The 19,871-nt window shown below is 33.8% G+C and overlaps 1 protein-coding gene and 1 non-coding gene across 7 annotated transcripts; both read right to left on the bottom strand.

The window, feature by feature from the left end:
- Positions 1-9,996: 9,996 nt before the first annotated feature.
- LOC111464130 lies at positions 9,997-10,099 on the bottom strand. The gene has a single exon (XR_002713996.1). It is a non-coding gene; the product is annotated as a U6 spliceosomal RNA (small nuclear RNA).
- Positions 10,100-10,105: 6 nt separating this feature from the next.
- LOC111464049 (lysine-specific demethylase JMJ706-like) lies at positions 10,106-18,850 on the bottom strand. Of its 6 annotated transcripts, XM_023108098.1 has the most exons (13): positions 18,432-18,850; positions 18,174-18,290; positions 17,214-17,589; positions 15,342-15,498; positions 15,047-15,266; positions 14,311-14,364; positions 14,149-14,228; positions 13,765-14,042; positions 13,265-13,660; positions 12,453-12,826; positions 11,919-12,173; positions 10,449-10,833; positions 10,106-10,319 (listed from the first exon to the last, which is right to left on the bottom strand). In XM_023108098.1, exons 3-12 carry the CDS (start codon positions 17,479-17,481, stop codon positions 10,483-10,485), a joined length of 2,433 nt encoding a protein of 810 aa, XP_022963866.1. In that variant the 5' UTR covers positions 17,482-17,589; positions 18,174-18,290; positions 18,432-18,850; the 3' UTR covers positions 10,106-10,319; positions 10,449-10,482. The 6 variants fall into 6 exon arrangements, with proteins under 6 accessions (XP_022963866.1, XP_022963862.1, XP_022963867.1 ...); XM_023108094.1 differs by having other exon boundaries at positions 10,106-10,833; XM_023108099.1 differs by having other exon boundaries at positions 10,106-10,833; positions 11,919-12,170.
- Positions 18,851-19,871: the final 1,021 nt, after the last annotated feature.

Here is a 19,871-nt window from a genome sequence, read left to right as displayed (position 1 = left end):
CACCTCTTTATGAACCATATATATTTATATATAATGAGCTATATATGGCTATACTTGGACCAGCCATTTCGATTTAGGCAGAGCATTTTAGCTCAACCCACACGGGCATTTAAAAAATTCAATCACTCGAAAACTCGATCAGCTTATATGGATTGGGTTGGGTTTAAATAAGTGAGGTGAGATCCCACATCGATTGGAGGGGATGAAACATTTCTTATAAGCGTGTGGAAATCTCTCCCTAGCATACGTGTTTTAAAATCATGAGGCTGATGACGATTTGTAACAGGCCAAAACGGATAATATTTGCTAGTGATGAGTTTGAATTGTTATAAATGGTCTTAGAACCACGTTTCGAGCGATGTGCCAGCGAGGACACTGGTCCCCAATGAGGTGGATTATGAGATCTCACATCATGAAACATTACTTATAAGGGTGTGGAAACCTCTCCCTAATAGACACGTTTTAAAATTGTGAGGCTGATGACAATGCGTAACGGGCCAAAACGAACAATATCTGCTAGTGATTGACTTGAGATGTTAAGATGAAAACCTTGTAAATTAGGTTGGTTAATGGTTCCCCTAAAACCAGATTGAATTGAACTGAAAACCTCAAATTTATTATTTATAAGGGTTACTTGAGTTGAAAAATTTAGAATTGGAACAATTGGGTTGGGTCTAAAAAAACGTCCCAACGTAACCCAACCCGACTCACTAACACCCCTAATCTCCGAAATAAAAATATATAGAAAAAATTGATCCAAAATTGAGTTTTTAAGAAAATTCTATAATTAACAGGTATTCGAAGTTCAAAAATTCAAACTTCCACTAAAAAAAATACACACCTTCTTATTTAATTAAAGAAAAACATTATTGTATTTGATTTTTTTTTTTTTTACTAATCCCGAAAAAAACTATATTCTTTCAAAAATTACAATATTTTCATTAATTTTTGTAAATGCATGAAAACTATATTTAAAGTATAAATCCATCAATTTTAGATGGAAATTAGGCCTTTAAATGATTGGTAATGATGAACTAAAATAGTTAGGTGATGCTCGGGTCTTAATTTTTATTCAAGATCACCACCACTTTATCACGTTCCAATTATATGCCTGAGAAGAAGATTAAGAGCATTAAGCATGTAATTATATGCATTGAAAACAAGCAATAATAGAACGTTCAATTAATCAATCTATTGATCGATGGCTACATCAATCCCCTTGAATAAAAGATTTAATTATGCATATTCAAACCAGAATTATAATGTTTCAAGCTAAAATTGTGAGATTCCACGTCGATTGAAGAGGGGAATGAGTGCTAGTGAAGATGTTGGACGCCGAAAGGGGTGGATTGTCAGATGCTACATCGATTGGGGAGGAGAACAAAAAATTATTTATAAGGGCGTGGAAACCGACGCGTTTTAAAAATCTTCCGGGGAAAATAAAAAAGAGAAAGTCCAAAGAGAACAATATCTTCTTGCTGTCATTATCTCTATCCCCGACATTATCTCTACGATCTCAAACTTTGAAAATCCCTTTTATAGACTCTCGTGGCGTTTCTTAAACTCTCCAAATCATAAACAAGTTTTTGGCATATTTTTTCCAAAGAGAATTCCGAAAAACAGTCGTCTCAAACGATATAGAGGTATATAGAAAATAAAGAGTTGATAATAAAAAAGATGCTCCAATCGAGCATTTGTGTCCCTTTCTTTACTCGAGTGACACAATAGCTCTTATACTATTAATCTTAATTGGAATGTTTTACACGTGTAATCAAATTTTGGATATGTTTTTATACATATATCGAAGTAAAAAAAAGTAATATCCGACTTCTAAAACATGACTACACCAAGATTGAGATCGCTACCACATGCATGCTATGAAGGTCTTACAAAATTGAACCGAGTTAGAAATGGCTGAAAGATAAAAGCTTTTGAAGGATGTTATGCTTTTATTTCGAACTTGGAAAGATGTTTCAATAACAAAGCCACTTACTTTCAACATATAATAGCGAGCTCCTATTAAGAAGATTTTCGGTCTAAACCTACAATAATTGTGAGATCCCATATCGGTTGGAAAGGAGAACGAACATTTCTTATAAAAGTGTGGAAATCTCTCCCTAGCAGACGCGTTTTAAAACCTTGAGGGGAAGCACATAAGGAATGCTCAAAGAGAACAATATCGGCTAGTGGTGGGTTTGGGCTGTTACAAATGGTATCAGAGCCAAACACTAGGCAATGTGCCAGTGAGGAGGTTGAGCTTCAAAGGGAAGTGGACACAAGGCGGTGTGCTAGCAAGGACGTTGGGCCCAAAGGGGGAGGGGGTCGATTGGGGGGTTCTACATCGACGGGAGAAGGGAATTAGCATCAACGAGGACGTTGGCTCTGAAAGGGGGTGGATCGTGAGATTCCACATCGGTTGGGAAGGAGAACAAAACATTCTTTTCAAGGGTTCGGAAACCTCTCCCACCAATGTGGGTTTAGGGAGAGGAGAACGAAACATTCTGTATAAGTGATTGGAATCTCTCCCTAGCCCGAAAGTGAAAATCCAAAACGGATAATATCTGATTTGAAAACGCTAAATAGATTAATTAAATTAAAACAAAATTTGGTATAAATTATAAATCCTCTCTCGAGATCAAGAAGATACCATATCAATGGCAACGACAAAAGTGGGATTTGTTTATGCAAAATTGTTGTGATTTAATTAAACGGATAAATAATTTGGTTTGTGTTTCCTAAGGTTTCAGACAGCATTAGAGACAATATTTATTCTTCAAATCATATTATTTACCCAAATTAGATCTTTGTAGGGAGACCAAAGTTGGAACATCAATACAAACCCTGACATGTTTGTGTTATGTTTATTTTATGTCTGAATATAATACATCTATAATCATAAACATCATTATCAATTTCCTATCATACTTTTGTATTTAAATCATATTAAATTGTCACATTTCATTCCATTCCCTAAAGTTTTAAAATTAAAAACAACCTCATATTTCGTTATTTCTGTTCAGTTTAGAGATAGTTACCGTCCATTACAAGTAACGATTAGACTTCTCGACCCATTAAGATCGTTACTGTATACATGTATTCATCATTTTAAAAGTAAGAATCGTTCAAAACTGAGTATATAACCTGTAACGTGTCCTAGAGATAGACCATCCAGTTTGTGACCGGGTCTTAAAATATAGACCACCTAACCTATGGTTAAAATCAAAATTCTAATCCTCTAGCATGGAATCAAGAACTAAACGGTATTGCGCTTAATCCATTCACGAATGATTACACGATCTGCCTCAATCTAGATCTAAATTACATTACACAAGTTGTCTCACTCTAAATCCTCTTTTTACTAGTCAACTCTTACGAACAACTCAAATCAACATTCTACAAGGTACTTTAGCTTAAAATGAGGAAGAATCAATGCATACCAACCTTAAAATCAAATTAAATAGGAGTGAGTGACTAAATTATTCTAACTGAATCGAACCCCACTAAATTGGTCCAATCGAGACTAACAGCTTGTGAAACTCTACGGCGGGTGTACAATGGTGCGAAATGACAAACCAACAGTGATTGAACAGAAGGTTGAGAAGATGAACTGACTTGAGAATGTGGTGAAGTCAAGCACGAATCAAATGCAATTTTAGGAAATGCGAGACCCGACGTCGGATGGAGAGAGAAACAAAGCATTCCTTATAACAGTATGAAAACCTCTTCTAGTAAACGCGTTTTAAAACTGTGAGGTTAACGGCGATATGTGACAGGCCAAAGCAGACAATATCTACTAGCAGTGGACTTGGACCATTTGGTATTAGAGTAAATCACGGGGCGGTGTACCAGCGAGGACGTTAGCCTCCAAGAGCATGAATTGTGAGATCCCACGTCGAGTGAAGAGGAGAACGAAACAATTCTTTTTTTATATTTTACTATAAAATTTCAATTTCATTAAATTGAAACTATATTTAAGTTAAATATTGTAATTTCTACTCTCGTTCCATTTTTTCTATTGTTAATTTATCCACTAATGTTTTACAAATTTATTTTATCAATCCACAGATTAACCATTAAATACATGAATTAATTCACAAACTTAAATATATATAATATATATTATTATTTTTAATGTCATTTTTTATAAAAATCTTATCAATTTTATTCCATAAATATATATAAATATATATACTAAATTAATAAAAATGCTCATGAATTTTAAATTTACAAATACCCTTCCCATTATTTTTTAAAAATTTTCAAATAATACTTTTAAAAAAATCTTTAAAAAATAAATAATACTCTTAACTAAACTTTCTAAATTAATATTAAAGGGTATTAATCAAATTTTTTTAAAATGTATGGGTAGTTTTGAAAAACTATTAAAAGTTCAAGGGTATTCTTGAAACAAAATTGATTGAAGGTATCCCGAAACAACATACTACCCATTTTTATTCAAAAGTATTCAAAAGTACCCGTAAAGTTTAAGGGTATTTTCTTACCAAATTTAGAGATATTTTTATTAATTTAACCTATATATTAAAATTGATAATATAGTAACCAAACCAATTTATTTTAAATTTTAATCATCAAATATCATAAGGTATTTATTCTATTATACTTCATATACTTTCAAACACTCAAATTTAATTATTTTCTTATAAATAATTATTCACATGGTTTCTTTTTCAATATAAAAACTACCACTACCATTATTATTATTATTATTATTTTACCATTTGGATGAAAATTAAGGTCAAACGAGTAACTAATTTTAGTAATAATGATATTTATAAGTTAAAAAAAAATAATATTTAATATTAGGTACATGAAAATGCAGATTTTGAGGAAAGGGTTTCTAATTTTGTTTTAAACTAAGCATAGGAAGCATCTAATTAAATTTTTGTCAGTAATTTTGGAAATTAAAAATTAAATATATTAAATATTTAACTCAAATTTTTTAATAAAGGTTTGATTTTCAGTATTCCAAGACCATGGATACTGTTAAAGAGAATCTTACATTAATGCAATTATTAGATTAATTATCTTTTAGTATATGGTCTGATATGCATATTATTATATCATAATTATCATTATTTTTTATTATATAGTGCCCGAATCATATGGGCTGGAGCCAATGTATAATAAAATAAACAAACTTTATTTAAAAACATAATATTTTAGGTTTTTTATTTTATTTCATATATATATATATATATATATTATAACACAATCTTTTGATAATTATTTTTATTTTTTATTTCTCACTTTATAAAAATGTTTCTAAATATATAGATAAGAATTTGAGAAACAGAACAAATATTTTAAAATATATATATGAATATTTAATTTTTTTTACATTATTATATTAATAATTATGTCTCTAAACTTTCGAAATTTTTAATAATACTTCTGTGAGTTTTAATATTATTTTTAAATTAAAAAAAATTATTAATATCTTTCGACTTAAAAGAAATATAAAAAAACGTTTATCTCGATTTTTTAAATTATTTCTAAATTTTTTAACTTTATTTTTTTAAAGTTGAGGAACACTTTTGAAATGTGTACTATCATTATAAACGAATTATAAGAACATATATATTTTTTATTTTTTAAAAAATTTAAATGAATTTTATTTCAAAGATTTTAAAAAAATTTAAAATATTGAAATTTTAAAAGTTCAGGAATATTTTTTTTAGACCCGCCTCATAATTATTAATTTTACTATTTGTATTTTTTTTATATAAAAAAGAAAAAAAAATAGAATAATTTAGATGGATAAGTTAATATTTTAATAAATGCATATATGGGTCTACATATTTCATATACTGTGCAATCTTTGACATTAATTTATGTAAAGAATTTGATATTTGAATTTTATTATTCTCTTCTAATATTAGTGGTTGGATTCAAGCATTTATTTTCTTTTGTGAATTAAATGTGCTTATTATTTAATTATCTCAATTCATAAATTATTATATAAAATTAATTGACGTCTATACTTGATATAGAGATTTCACAACATGATAAAAGTCTAATTTATTGATGTAAATGTCAATTAAAGTTAAATAAATGAATTAAAGTCTATTTATTCATTTCAATAACATGTTTAATTAGAAATTTGACTTTGATTAGTTGATGAATCGATAATTTGAATAATTATTTTTATTGTTTCGTTTTTGTAATAAAAATAATTTATTATCTATGTAATACATAGTTGGTGGGATCCACAAATTTCGTGATATAAAATATTTTTTTTAATCCAAGGGTAATATTGTAATTTTTGAAATAAGAAATATAATGCTTCTCGTGTGAAGGATTTAGAATTGGATTTGACCCCTGGTAATCTTGACATTCTCGTGCATCCCTGGCGACATGGCCACGTTATCTAATTGCCTTGAAATACTTTTGAGAGTGACGATTAACTGTATATGTGAGATCCCACATCGATTGGAGAGGGAAACGAGTGCCAGAAAGGACGCTAGGTCTCGAAGAGGGTGGACACCAAGCGGTGTGCCAGCGAGGACGCTGGGCCCTGAAGGATGGTGGATTGTGAGATCTCACATCGATTGGAGAGGGTAACGAAACGTTCTTTATAAGGATGTGGAAATGTCTCCTTACCAGCATTTTAAAAACCTTGGGAGAAAGCCCAAAATAGAAAGTAGCAGCGTTTTAAAAACCTGGAGAGAAAACCCAAAATAGAAAGCGCAAAGAAGACAGTATCGACTAAGTGGTGAGCTTGGGATGTTACACTATATATTAAACCTTTTAACATGGTTCCTATAAAAGTTTTCAAAAAATCCTATAATTAAGCTACCAAAAAGAAATAAACTTGTTGGTATAGATAATAATTATCAACGTTCTCTTACATCTCTTACAACATGATTACGCTACCTACTTGACTTAAACTATTTCTAAGATTGAAAACTATCAATCCAGACCAACACACAATCATCATATCCTCGTGATCTTCATTCATATATTCCTCCCATACTCAAACGTCACAAAAACGGTAATATTGCAACTTTTGAAAGATTACTGTGAATGTTTGCTGAATCCACCACACCTAAATGGTGTGAAAGTTATCTTATTTATAATCAAATAAATTACAAGGATATGGAAATAGTAATAAATGGAAATAACAATAAATGGAAAGATACCTGTAGTAATAAGGCAAATGTTAGATATTTGCCTTATAATAAAATATCAAATCTAATATATATGGTAAACTATAATTTATTACTAAATATCCTTAACACCCCACCGCAAGCTAAGCGTCGGATTTAAACGAACGTGAAGCTTGAATCTGAAAAATTCAAAGAGGTTGAGAAACACTTTTCGTGAAGATGTTAACAACCTGGTTCAGAGGAGGCGTAGAGAAACACTTTCTTGGCCATCGAAAACTGCAGAGAGATCGCCGCTCAGCGGCGATGCTGCCTTGGCTTCGGTGAGAATATGTCTAACCCATGAAGAGGGATTGTCGCTTAGCGACGATGCTGACTTGGCTCTGGTGAGAATATGTCTAACCCCAAGAAGTAGCAGGGGAAACCTAGAGCAAGGGACAAAGACAATGTTGAAGCCGGAAGAGTCGCCACATTGGGGCGAAGGAGCCAATTTTGGCGAGAAGGGCAGCTGGAAGAGTCGCCACATTGGGGCGAAGGAGCCAATTTTGGCGAGAAGGGCAGCGGCAACTTGGTTGGCAAAGATGCCAGTGCGGCGCCCAGATTCCAAAGGTAAATCTCTGCAGAAGGTCAATGGGCTTATTGAGATTCTGTATATTTTCGAAGAGGAATGCTGATGAAGATCCTAAGATTAGGGTTTTTGTGAAGGATGAAGAAAAATTGGGAAGAAAATGAAAGAGGCTATGTTTGGAAAAGGTGAGGTTGTATGTACAGAGTATGGCGAAGGATGATTTGGAGGTCAAAAAGGTGGAGCCGAAGAATAATCAATCGACTCTGCATGTGACAGCCATGACGACTGCCCCTGCGGCATCAAAGACAACAGTGGTGGTGGAGAAGAACAGTAGAAGATTTCAAAAGCCATTGAAAAGAAAGGATCTAGGTTGCTAAACCAAAATGGCTCTGATACCATGTGAATGTTTGCTGAATCCACCACACCTAAATGGTGTGAAAGTTATCTTATTTATAATCAAATAAATTACAAGGATATGGAAATAGTAATAAATGGAAATAACAATAAATGGAAAGATACCTGTAGTAATAAGGCAAATGTTAGATATTTGCCTTATAATAAAATATCAAATCTAATATATATGGTAAACTATAATTTATTACTAAATATCCTTAACAATTACAATGACGTGGTGGTTAGACAATGAAGATTTGTTAAAAAATGATAATATGTAGTACCTGACTGGATTCTGAAAAAAAAAATTGTCCGCTAACAACTTTTCACCATTAAATTTAGTAAAACATTCCACAATTGTCACAATACGATGGCCTCAATGAACACAATGATAATAAATTAAACGATTTTTCTTAATTATTATTTAAGTAGGAGCGAATATTATTTTAATTACTATTTAAAATGGATATTGTGGAATATAAATCTTGAGATTTAATGAATATTTTCTCCTATTAGCATAAATAAATAAATAAGAAAAAGATGAAACATAATGAATCTTTTTTAAAAGCTAAGAAAAAGGGTACAAAGGAACAAAAGATTTTTGACAAGAAACCATTTACTAAATTTTCTTTGCTTTCTTCCATTCCTTCCAATATCTCAATTTCCATTCAACACATAATATTCTCTTCAAATAATAAAGCAAAGCTAGAAATGGTCATAAAAGGAGGGTAGGTCCCACAAATTAAAGCCCTTTTTTTTTTTATTAAGAAAAAAGAATGTAATTTATGTTTCTCATAAGAGTAGCAAACATGTCCCACAAAATAGGGATATGACGTTTTGTGGAGAAATTTGGTGGGTTTTGCCATTTGATTGTGACATAATTAGTGAATAATTACATGTTTATGAATTATGCCCTTTGTTGTAATTGAGAAGCAAACAAAAGATTATCCTTTACTAATAAAGGTGGGTTGTTTATTTCATGTAATTCTTACCTAAACTTTCTATTAATATTGGTCTATACATTAGGTTGTCTTCCACCATGGTGAAATAGCTAAAAAGGGAGTTGTTTTATGAATAAAGCGTACCTATTTGTAGCCTTATTGAATAGCTAAGAACTCATTTCCCGAATAACCAAGATAAAAGTATATAATCAATTTGAATATAGCTCAAAAGATAAGATAAGACATATATTACCATAAAAAAAAGAAAAGATCAAGATCGGTCACCTATGCCTATGTTCGAACTTAAAGAATGGATATGCAAAATTGGGGTTCGAACTTTTAGATTTTTTATTATGAACTTTACACTTTGAGAAAGAATTATTGTAGTTGTTGATTTTCATAGATTATTTACTAGACGACTCTACTTAAGAACTATATAATATAATTCTATATGTGACCTCAAAGAAATGTGTGCATGTATTAAATTAACAATGAAATGATTTATGATATAAAAAAATGACAAAAAATCGAATAAAAGAAAGTAATGAATAATAAATTGATTTATGAAAAGAAAAAATATTTGATAAGAAAAACTACTATGAACACTCATACCTTGGTGGATCTAAAAAGTTTTAAACTCAAATAGATCAACTTACCTGATTAACGCTATCCATAGCCAAGGATTTGATGGAAATGCATGAGCGAGCAAAAACAGGCATTTCTCTGCATTTTATTCTGTTGGTTTAACAACAAAATAAGTAATTACCGTTTGTAATAGTCCGAGATCACCGCTAGTAGATATTGTCTGCTATGGCGTAATGTCAACCTCACAGTTTTAAAACACGTCTACTAGAAAGAGGTTTCCACACCGTTGCAAAGAATGCTTCGTTCCCCTCTTCAACCGATGTGGGATCTCACAATCCACCCACTTTGGAGGCCCAGCATCCTTGCCGGCACACCGCTCGGTGTTTGGCTCTGATACCATTTTTCGATTTATGCGTGTCATCTTTGCCCAAGGACCATGCTAATCTTCTTTGTATCGTTTTGATCGGATGTCCCCCGAATATGAAGACAGAAAATGAGAATCATAGAGCCAATTTTATGCAATGTGCATTTGGAATTCACCTGTTTATCAGCATAAAATTTGGCCAGAATATTTACATGTTACATCTAACTACTACATCTATGAATTATCCACATCCCATATCATCACTCTTGCAAGAAGGTTCCCCGCTGATGATCGAAAAACACGCAGCTCGAGAACCTTAACAATAGGCTAACTATATGCTAGGCCTGCATAAAGTATATACACATTTAACCATTGAGTCAACTGTATTCATCTACTCCTTTTCTTTTCGTATCGTATCGTTCGCAAAATAAAGCAAAAAAGTACGCTCGGGAGTGGATCAATCAATCACTAACCTGATAGCTGGACAATACCTTATAGCCAAAAGCTTCAATGCAACTTGTGGTGAGACCCCAGGTATGACGATAGAACTCGGACTTTAATGCGCTTCGGCCCACACTCAGCAGCAGGGAGAGGTTTGTGTGAAGCCTTTCCCTGTTCATGCCAGAACATTTCTTTACTGTGCCGTTCAAGTTGTTGTCTACTCCCTCCTTCCCCAATGCTGAATCTCTTTAACTTTAAAGAGATGGGAATGGTTGTTCTGCTAGATCTATCTACAAAGACACTATCTTTACTGGTAGGAAACACTTTGGAAACTGACTTGTCAGCTTTGCAACAAACTGATGACATTAATTGACCACACCTCGTGTGTGGATGGAGTTTTTTCAGTCTTTTGAGACCCTAGTAGAAAGAAACATTTGAGATCAGTCAGCATACTCTACAACTTCAAATATTCAACAGGCTCAACATTAGTTTTTAGTAAATTGTTCTTAATAAGTAAAACATTATGTATATAATTAGACCAAAAGTCAAATGACTATTGGTGACAAGACCACCACCGCTAACAGATATTATCTACTACGGCCCGTTACGTATCGTCGTCAGTCTCACGGTTTTTAAACCGTGTCTGTTAGAGAGAGGTTTCCACACCCTTATAAGAAATGTTCCGTTCCCTTCTCCAACCGATGTGGGATCTCACAATCCACCCCCCTTGGGGACCCAGCATCCTTCCTGGCACACTGCTCGGTGCCCGGCTCCGATACGATTTGTAACAACTCAAGCCCACCACTAACAGATATTATCCGCTTTGGCCCGTTACGTATCGTTGTCAGACATCGGGCGGTGTGCCAGCGAGGACGCTGGGCCCCAAGGGGGGTGGATTGTGAGATCCCACATCGGTTGGAGAGTGGAATGAAACATTTCTTATAATGGTATAGAAACCTCTCCCTAGTAGACGTGTTTTAAAAACCTAAAGAGGAAGCTCGAAAGGGAAAGCCCGAAAGGGAAAATCCAAAGAGGACAATATCTGCTAGTAGTGGGCTTCGGCCGTTACAATTGATTCATTAGCGGAAACATAAAGGGAGAGGTTATAGCCGAAAGCGATGAAGTATCTTTCGACAGAATAGCATAGACATTGACCAATAGTTTCTGGTTTGAGAAGAAGTACAATGACTAAAATGGATATTTTGAAAGTATAGGAGCAAGATCATTTTGAAAGTATAGGAGCAAGATCATTTTGAAACTGCATGAACTAATATGAACTAAAACCAAAAGTACAAGGAGTCCATGATCAAAGTTGTATTAAAACCAAAAATATATTTCTACTCACAATTAATACCAAACCTTTCAGTTAATAAAATTATCGAGATTAAATTTTACAGCACTCAGTACACATGCATTATATAGTCATGATATCAATAGCAAAGAGTAAGAAAATCTTAGATATTAAATTAGAGCGTAATCGAATGCAATTCTATCCACAGTACCTGTTGAGTAGACTGCTTTATCCTGTTATCATTCGTGATGTTCTTTTTCACCTTCAATGATCGACGCTTAACTCTAAAAATCTCCATGTCTGAATCATCATCATCATTCTGATCCGTCCGAGGTTGAATATGTGATCCTGAGCAGTTCTTCCCTGACTGAAGGGAAGGAAAAGACTCGCATGTATAGCACAACACTTGAGAGAAAGTGGGGGCTTCATGGTTTCCTAATTCGTTATAAGCATGTTTCTGTATCTGCTTAGAAAGAAGCAACAAGTGACATTTCAGTTAAACCAGAATGTGAGCCTTCCTCCAAATTCTGGAGAGTCTCAGTGTGAGTTCTCACGTCGGTTGGAGAGGAGAACGAAATACCCTTTATATGGGTGTGAAAACCTCTCCTTAGTAGACGTGTTTTAAAAACCTTGAGGGGAAACCCAAAAGGGAAAGCCCAAAGAAGACAGGGCTTGGGCAGTTACACTCAGTAAAAGATTGTGAACAAGAAGAAAAGCAGATCTCAAGAAAACAACTAAATCTTACATTGTTTGGCTTAGGACTACGTAAAGCCTCAGACATTTCAGTACTTAATATGTCAGCGGCACCACTCGCCATAGCCTGCTTAGTTTTAAAACCTTCGTTCTCTTGTGAATAACTACCAACAACTTCTTCGAGCTCAGGGTTCAACCGAAATGTCACCGAACAGTACGCATTGTAACCCTCTTCTTCAGCTTTCTGAAACAAATTGGACAGTGGATAAGAATATAAGTCCTGATTACTTTTGGTTCGCTCAAGCATTTCCTCTAAAATTCTTCCTTCCTTTTCAAACTTCCTGGCTGCAGTTTCCATTTCTGAAATGTCCTCCCTCAAAACCAGTGTATGATTTCTCCCACATGAAAAGTTAATAGAATCAAAATCTGGGTGGGCAATCAAGGTAAGCATAGGAATTAAAACAGAACAATGAATATTAATATCATTTAATGGACGTAATTTGTATGTTCTTTGTTCTTTTTCTTCATATTGTTGCAGGCTGCTATCGTAATAATTAATAAACAGATGAAAATTTGCAAGTACATGGGACAAAAGATTTACTTTGCCATGCTAATCTATTCTGTCAGTTTTGGGCCACATTCCTTCTTTACTCAAAAATAGTCCACGACCCAAGATAAACATACATCATTCAGAAGACTCAGCAAATAAATGGGGTCGATCCTTTTTTAACCCAAAAAGAAAAAAAAGTCAAACATACATACATGCACACACAGATATACTATTATTTTATTTATTTCATTTATTTCATTTATTTTTTGATAGGATGTGAAACATATTCTCAAATATAAATCGGGGAAGTATACCATGGCGAAGGCACACAGGATGTCCATAACAGCTGCAACTGACATATGCAATGTAGCAGTCACGTTTGCATAAACTGCAGAGGATGGTGCCATGGGACCTTGAAGAAATCCTCCTACACACCCTGGATTTTATGAGTAACCACCGAGCACAATGGTGGAAGCGAATCAAACTCACAAAAGATATCTTGAGGGAACGGTGAGAGACTGATTCCATGGATGCATGATCTGAATCTTCAAGTTCAATATTTGTATGGAGAAGCATTGCTTCTTTACACAAAAGCTCTTCGTAAGGAAGTAGGGGAACTCTATTGAGAAGAGCATAACGCTGGCTAGCCAGAGCACCCAAAGGAAACCAATTGCTCACAGCGAAGTTCACAGCTTCACCACAATTGAAGCCTTTAGATTTGAAGAGAAAAAAAAATCTGTCACAAACTAAGAAACAATGCAGGTAGTTGGATAAGGAACAAGAAAAACATAGGATAATGATTATAATGTATCACCGTGACTAAAACCAGCATGGTATGCTCTTGGAAAGGTAATAATGAACTCCCCAGGTTTTTGAACAGCCTTGTATACAGGGACTCCGTGTTCGAGCAGAATATTTGGAGGAAACAATGTTGTTTTCCCCGAAAGAATATCAAAAGCTCCATCCTCACTATTTGCTGATAGAATATCATCTTTGTACACATTTTCTCTGACAACGCCCTCAAATCTTAAAGCTGCATCACCAGGAATACAGTACCAAGTTTTCGATGCTCCACAGTGATGATAATTAATACTGCAAGATATGAAAATGCAAGTAAACCACAAAGCAATAACAAAAATAATTATATCATCCGAGGGTAATACTGATTACAAAAAATCCTGACTAGTTGGTAACATGCCTATACAGGAAATGATCCTCCACATGCCAGGCGAATATACTAAACAGCATTCCAATATACAGCATTGGCTCAGTAACTCCCTGAAAGATTCAAACCAAGTCATGTAAGAAACTATGGCTGCAACTTCCACAGTATCATATATAGAAGAAGCAATCTCATTACCGGAATCTCCATCTCTAAATGACGCAAGACAGACTTGGGTAACCATGATAGTTTCTGAAAAAAGAATAGCATATATAAGAATTTATCTCACAGCTGAATTTCATATTTTTATTCAAAAAACTGTGACAAATATCGTGCAATTGATCTTAAATAGGTGATGAGTATAGTTTAAACTCATAATTAAGAATGTACTGAGTCTGATCATTTGAACCCATTTATCTAAACTAAAAACAGAAAAACTACGTAAGTAACTCATCAATAGAAGCAATGTTATCAGATATGTACTGTAATACTGAATCTAATCCCCAAGAGAACTCGTATATACAGTCAGTTGCATTGCAGTGTTAGGATCCCAATAATACTAAACTCAATACATAACTAAATTACAAAATCAGAAAAGAAAGTACAGTATCAACAGCCTTTCAAGAGGGCTATGTCTCTCTCCTAGTCGAACAATTTCCCTCTCTAAGGTCTCTTAATCCCTCTATTTATAACTGAGTCGCCCCTAGCTAATCAATCACCACTATCTCCTATTATTAGTACTCTCACAGAGTGCTGGCTTCTATGAGTCGGCAAGCTCATTGACCATAAAAGACAATCTACATGGGATGCAATTACCTTTCAACTTCCACCATCTGCATATCATGTTAGTCACATTCTGACAATTATCTTTCATATAAACTTAGGTAAAGATTTTTAGGAACAAAATAGAACAAAAGAAGAAAAATGGATAAACCTTCAAATTCCATTTACTTTTCCCAAGCTCATCATTTGGAGAAGACGAAAATGCTGTACCATCAATGTCACAAGCATATTCTACGGTATCTGTTTTCCCACCAATAATTTCATGCCAAAATTCCTTCTCTAAGTATTTGGCAGGAAGGTACCCAGAACTACAATATCTACGCTCAAAAACCTTGTTCGCCATTTTCTCGAATTCGCGAAAGGTATAATTTCTGTAAAGTCGTATCAAAATTTAAAATAAACGCGGGATAACAAGGCCAGAATAATTTACTATGTAAGGAACACACCGCCCACTCATGTAGAAGGTCATTCTATCATCTGCGTCCCACTCAGCAAGACGAAGTGGTTGAACTCTGGTTGTGAATTTGAATCCTACTTTTTCCTTCATTAAAACCATCCCAGCAGGGATAGAAGCACTAAAAGGAGAAACTATCTTGCACATACCTGAAAGTTCCAATGTAAATGAGAAGCAACAATTATTGAAAACAAAAAACAAAAAGAGGACTCTCTTGATTGGAAAAGTGAAATGAAATTATACGTTCACCTAGTTGTTAAGAGAAGATTAGTCATTCTACAAGCTCTTATGTATTAGGGAGGTACTCAAATAAAGTGACAGAAGTTTCAGGCCTTAGCACGGGATGGATACTATCGTACTTGCTAGCATGGTTCAAGAACTTTAAGTGAAATGCAATAGAATAGTATTACTAAAAAGTTTCGTGCATAAATATATGATGACCATGATTTCATCAAGTCAAAATGAAATGGGAGAGGTTATGTCTGTAACATCAAGTCAAAATGACCAAAGCAATCGAGTTAAAGGGCCAACTTTTACTTACAACCATGACAATATGTTGGAGAGATTGTTAAAGGACCAACTTTTACTTACAATACAAACTTGTTTTAAATGTTACGATTCAAACTTTACAGGTTTCTCAATGAACTAACGTAACAAAATGTCAACCTATATGAAATTCAGTTATCTAAAATTATTAACGAAAATTTTAAGGATGCACTTTTTGATAAAGTCCAATCTACAGGTCTAAAGAAATTACCAAGTTCTAATTTCGTGAACAAGGGTAAAGGTCGGTGGGAAGTATAAAAACCATGAAAAACTTCCGTTGGGAAAGATGAAAGTACTGGAAAACTTACAGAAGAGACACAAGGGCTAAGAAAATAGCCCCATAAAGGAAAGACAAGTATATAACACACTAAGGAAGAAAACCCAAAACAACAAGGCTCATCTTACACAATCACAAGTATCAACTATTGACGCACAATGTTTATTTTAAGACTGGCCAATGGCCATCTGTATTGTGCTTTGACGAACTCAATAAAATTCAATAGTATCTATATGATCATCTGGCATAGGTACATTAAATTTATGCACAATGCACAATGTGAAAATTTGTGTGGAGTGTAATAGAAATATAACAAAATATGTAGAAAGATCACTGATAAAACCTGTAGTCAGATAAGAAGTCAAGTGACTATTAGAAGGCAGTAATCAAACGTATAGAGTAAATGAGAAATATAATTCTAAGTATAAACATTTAAAACAAAACTTTGAACGAAGTCTGTAAGCTTTGTAGAGAAGCATTTATTCAAAAAAAATAAATCATAATAAACTAATAATGACGAACGGTTCAACCCATTGGACAAAAGTATAATGAAAGAATGATAGGACTAAAAAAGATCCATTTAAAAGAACAGATGGTGTTTTAAACGCACAAATAATCAAAACCAAACTCTAAACCACCATCAGTACCACATATCCCAAATTTCAAAGGAGTAAGCGAGTGAACATAACTTCATGTTTTGAGAGTCAACCAACATCATAACCTTCATGGATGTAGCAACTATGAATAAAGGTAGCCTAGAGAAAAAGGAAAATAGTAATGATATATCACTAATCTCACGTGCCTACACTGAAACAACTATGACCAATATCCAATTTTGACTAGACTATACTAAAGATTCCTTCTCCCGAAAAAAGTTCCTTTGCAGAACAACAGTACTTCAACAACTTCAATGCCTAAACTAAACTATCCTTATTCCCATTCATTATCATCTAAAACTCTCATAATTCATTAATTATTGAGATAATAAGATATTGCATGGAATGATGATGTGAATAGAAAAAAAAAAATAGGATATCTGACCATAACTTGAAGCATCCGGAGCAATTTTCTGCAAATAAACCAGAGGATCCTCAAATTCCTCTTTTGAGGGATGATATACGGGACATTCTGGAATCTTATTAATCCATTCTAGATCACTGCAGTGAAACTTGCCCACTCCTCGCTTAGAAAAGTCATCATTCCCAATAGAAGGACCATTTTTCCACGAAAATGAATCTACATCATCATGAAATTTCATGCCACATGATACCAAAGCTCTTGAAGCATCTCCCCTGCTTGTCGTCCACATATTTCAGCAACAGCTTCAGATTTCATTCACTGAATCCTTTTTCGTTATAGAAACTCGACGCCATTTTGGGACTCTGGGGACATGAAGATTCGTCATACCACCTGTCAACTATAACCAGGATGAAATAACAAAATTAGACTCTACAAGATGCCATGGACACTTTTTCAGTTTGAAATACAACAAGATATTTGAACCAGAGATGGGGAACAGGAGCTTGTAGAATTGCACTTATGAATGATTACTGCCTTTAACAGAAGAACATAATCAAATTGGGAAGAAGAAACAATTTAATTGAATTGATCACGAGCTTCATTTGAAAAACTAACAGCTAAACTCACGCACGACTCGTCAGTGACAATTCTAATTACGGAACACAGACAGAGCGAGCCAAACATTCAGTAATGTTCAACCAGTTAGCGCACTTGAACTTGAAAAGCACGAGATAGAATTATAATTACTGGAATAACAGTTCGATAAGAAATTCGTAAAATTCAAAAGTTCGACTTCGACATGATACCAGAATAATCTGTTTTTAAAATAGAATTAAGTTCTTCAAAGTTCAAACCGAAGTCCAGCGCCCTAATCTTAGAGGACAAAAACAACTAAAAACAAAATTGAAGGTTAAATGAATAGATAGATAAGGACAAGGAGTTTCTAAAATTTCGAGCAGGAAAAAAGATCATCCACTCAACCATTACTATATAGATTCCAATAATGTCAGACTTTTTGCGAGACAAAAAGCTGCATAGAAGAGGCAGAAATTATCGAGGGAAGAACGCAAACAAAAATTGTTTGTCACTTCTCTGATCCTGTGGTAAAACCAAACAATGCACAAGATCTCATCAAACGTAATGATATAGAATGATCGGCTTGAAAAGAAGCGAATAACAATATCATGCAGCTACAAGAAAGTTCAAACTCATAAAAAAAACAAAGAATCGAAATGGTACCATCTCATGCCGAAATCGTTCCGTACACGCCTCCCTCTGTGATCACTTCCTCGAACTACAAACAACCGGAGAACAAAAGAAAGAACAGAACAAGGAAAGAAATCTAAAATCAAATGAACTTAGGTCATAGTTATCAACGAACAGTCAGGAGCAAGCCTCCGACGAGCAGCAGGCCGACCACATTCTCACAGAACACAACAAACGACACAAAACCAAGTCATTAGAAAATTTACATGGAGATCGAAATCCATTCCGACCAATCCAAGGAAAAACAGTAGAGAAAATGAGAAAGATGAGTGCCCTGTGGAAGAGAGAAGAGCTTCACCGGAGTCTAAGCGGTTATCCGGCGAGGAAAACGAGTTTCCGGCGGGAAGAACGAGAACTAAAAGCGAGCTTGAAACACACAGAGGACAGGAGAATGGTTCCTGATTTTAGAAAACAATTATATAAGCATTTAATTTATTTTTAAATTAATAATTATAATCATATTCCAATTTATTCATCTCTTTAACTATACCCAATTTTTGAAAAATAAAATTATCATCCTAACACCCTATCTTTAATTTATTCTTTGTCTATAAACCCTAAATTAGTCGACGTGAAACTTTCATCATCCAACACCTCCCCTCAAACAAAGTACGTCTCCCCCTAATCGAGGCTCGACTCCTTTGGAGTCTTGGTCATTTTCTACCGTCCTTCCCTTAATCACTCATCTCCCTTGTTCGACATTTGAGGATTTACCAATCTATTGGCACGACTAAGTTTATTAGGGCATAACTCTGATACCATGTTAAACGAGCGTTAATTGCTCGACTCCTTTGTCCGACATTTGAGGATTTACCAATCTATTGGCACAACTAAGTTTAGGGCATGACTCTGATACTATGTTAGACAAACACGACTCTCTATAATGGCAGGATATTGTCCACTTTGAATATAAGCTCTCATGGCTTTACTTTGAGCTTTCCCAAAAGACCTCATACTAATAGAGAGAGTATCTTTGGTTATAAACTCATGATCATTCCCTAAATTAGTTGACTGAAACTTTCATCATCCAACATATATAATTTAAGTTCAAAGGTTTAATCCTATGTTTTAGTCCCTAATTAAAAAATGGCTAAATTAATAAATAAAAAAACTCTTAAATTTTATAATTTATTTAAAAAATACCTCTAAATTCTCACACTAAGTTTAATACTATTTTTATTTTAAACATATTTTTTTATTTTAAATGAAAAGATATTAATAAAAATTTTGACAACTCAATCATATTTTTGTAATACTTTTCACGTTAAAATGTATTTTGAAAACTATTTTCAAGTTTAATATTATTTTTTAAATAAAGTATAAATTTTTATTTTTAATAAAAGTAAAAGTATAATTAACCTTTAATTATTTATTTATTTTCAAATATTAAATTAAAACTTGTCTCTCCTTCTA

Source organism: Cucurbita moschata, unplaced genomic scaffold, assembly GCF_002738365.1.
Source record: "Cucurbita moschata cultivar Rifu unplaced genomic scaffold, Cmos_1.0 Cmo_Scf00029, whole genome shotgun sequence".
Taxonomy (NCBI): Eukaryota; Viridiplantae; Streptophyta; class Magnoliopsida; order Cucurbitales; family Cucurbitaceae; genus Cucurbita; species Cucurbita moschata.
Note: the sequence above shows the minus strand (reverse complement) of the source record. Positions and strands in the feature narration are given on the sequence as shown.

Coding starts and splice junctions, on each gene's coding strand:
- LOC111464049 (XM_023108094.1), bottom strand. CDS start 17,481: ATGTGGACGACAAGCAGGGGAGATGCTTCAAGAGCTTTGGTATCATGT. Junction 14,365..15,046: donor AAAGTAAATGGAATTTGAAG/GTTTATCCATTT, acceptor TTCTTTTTTCAG/AAACTATCATGGTTACCCAA. Junction 14,229..14,310: donor ATTTAGAGATGGAGATTCCG/GTAATGAGATTG, acceptor TGAATCTTTCAG/GGAGTTACTGAGCCAATGCT.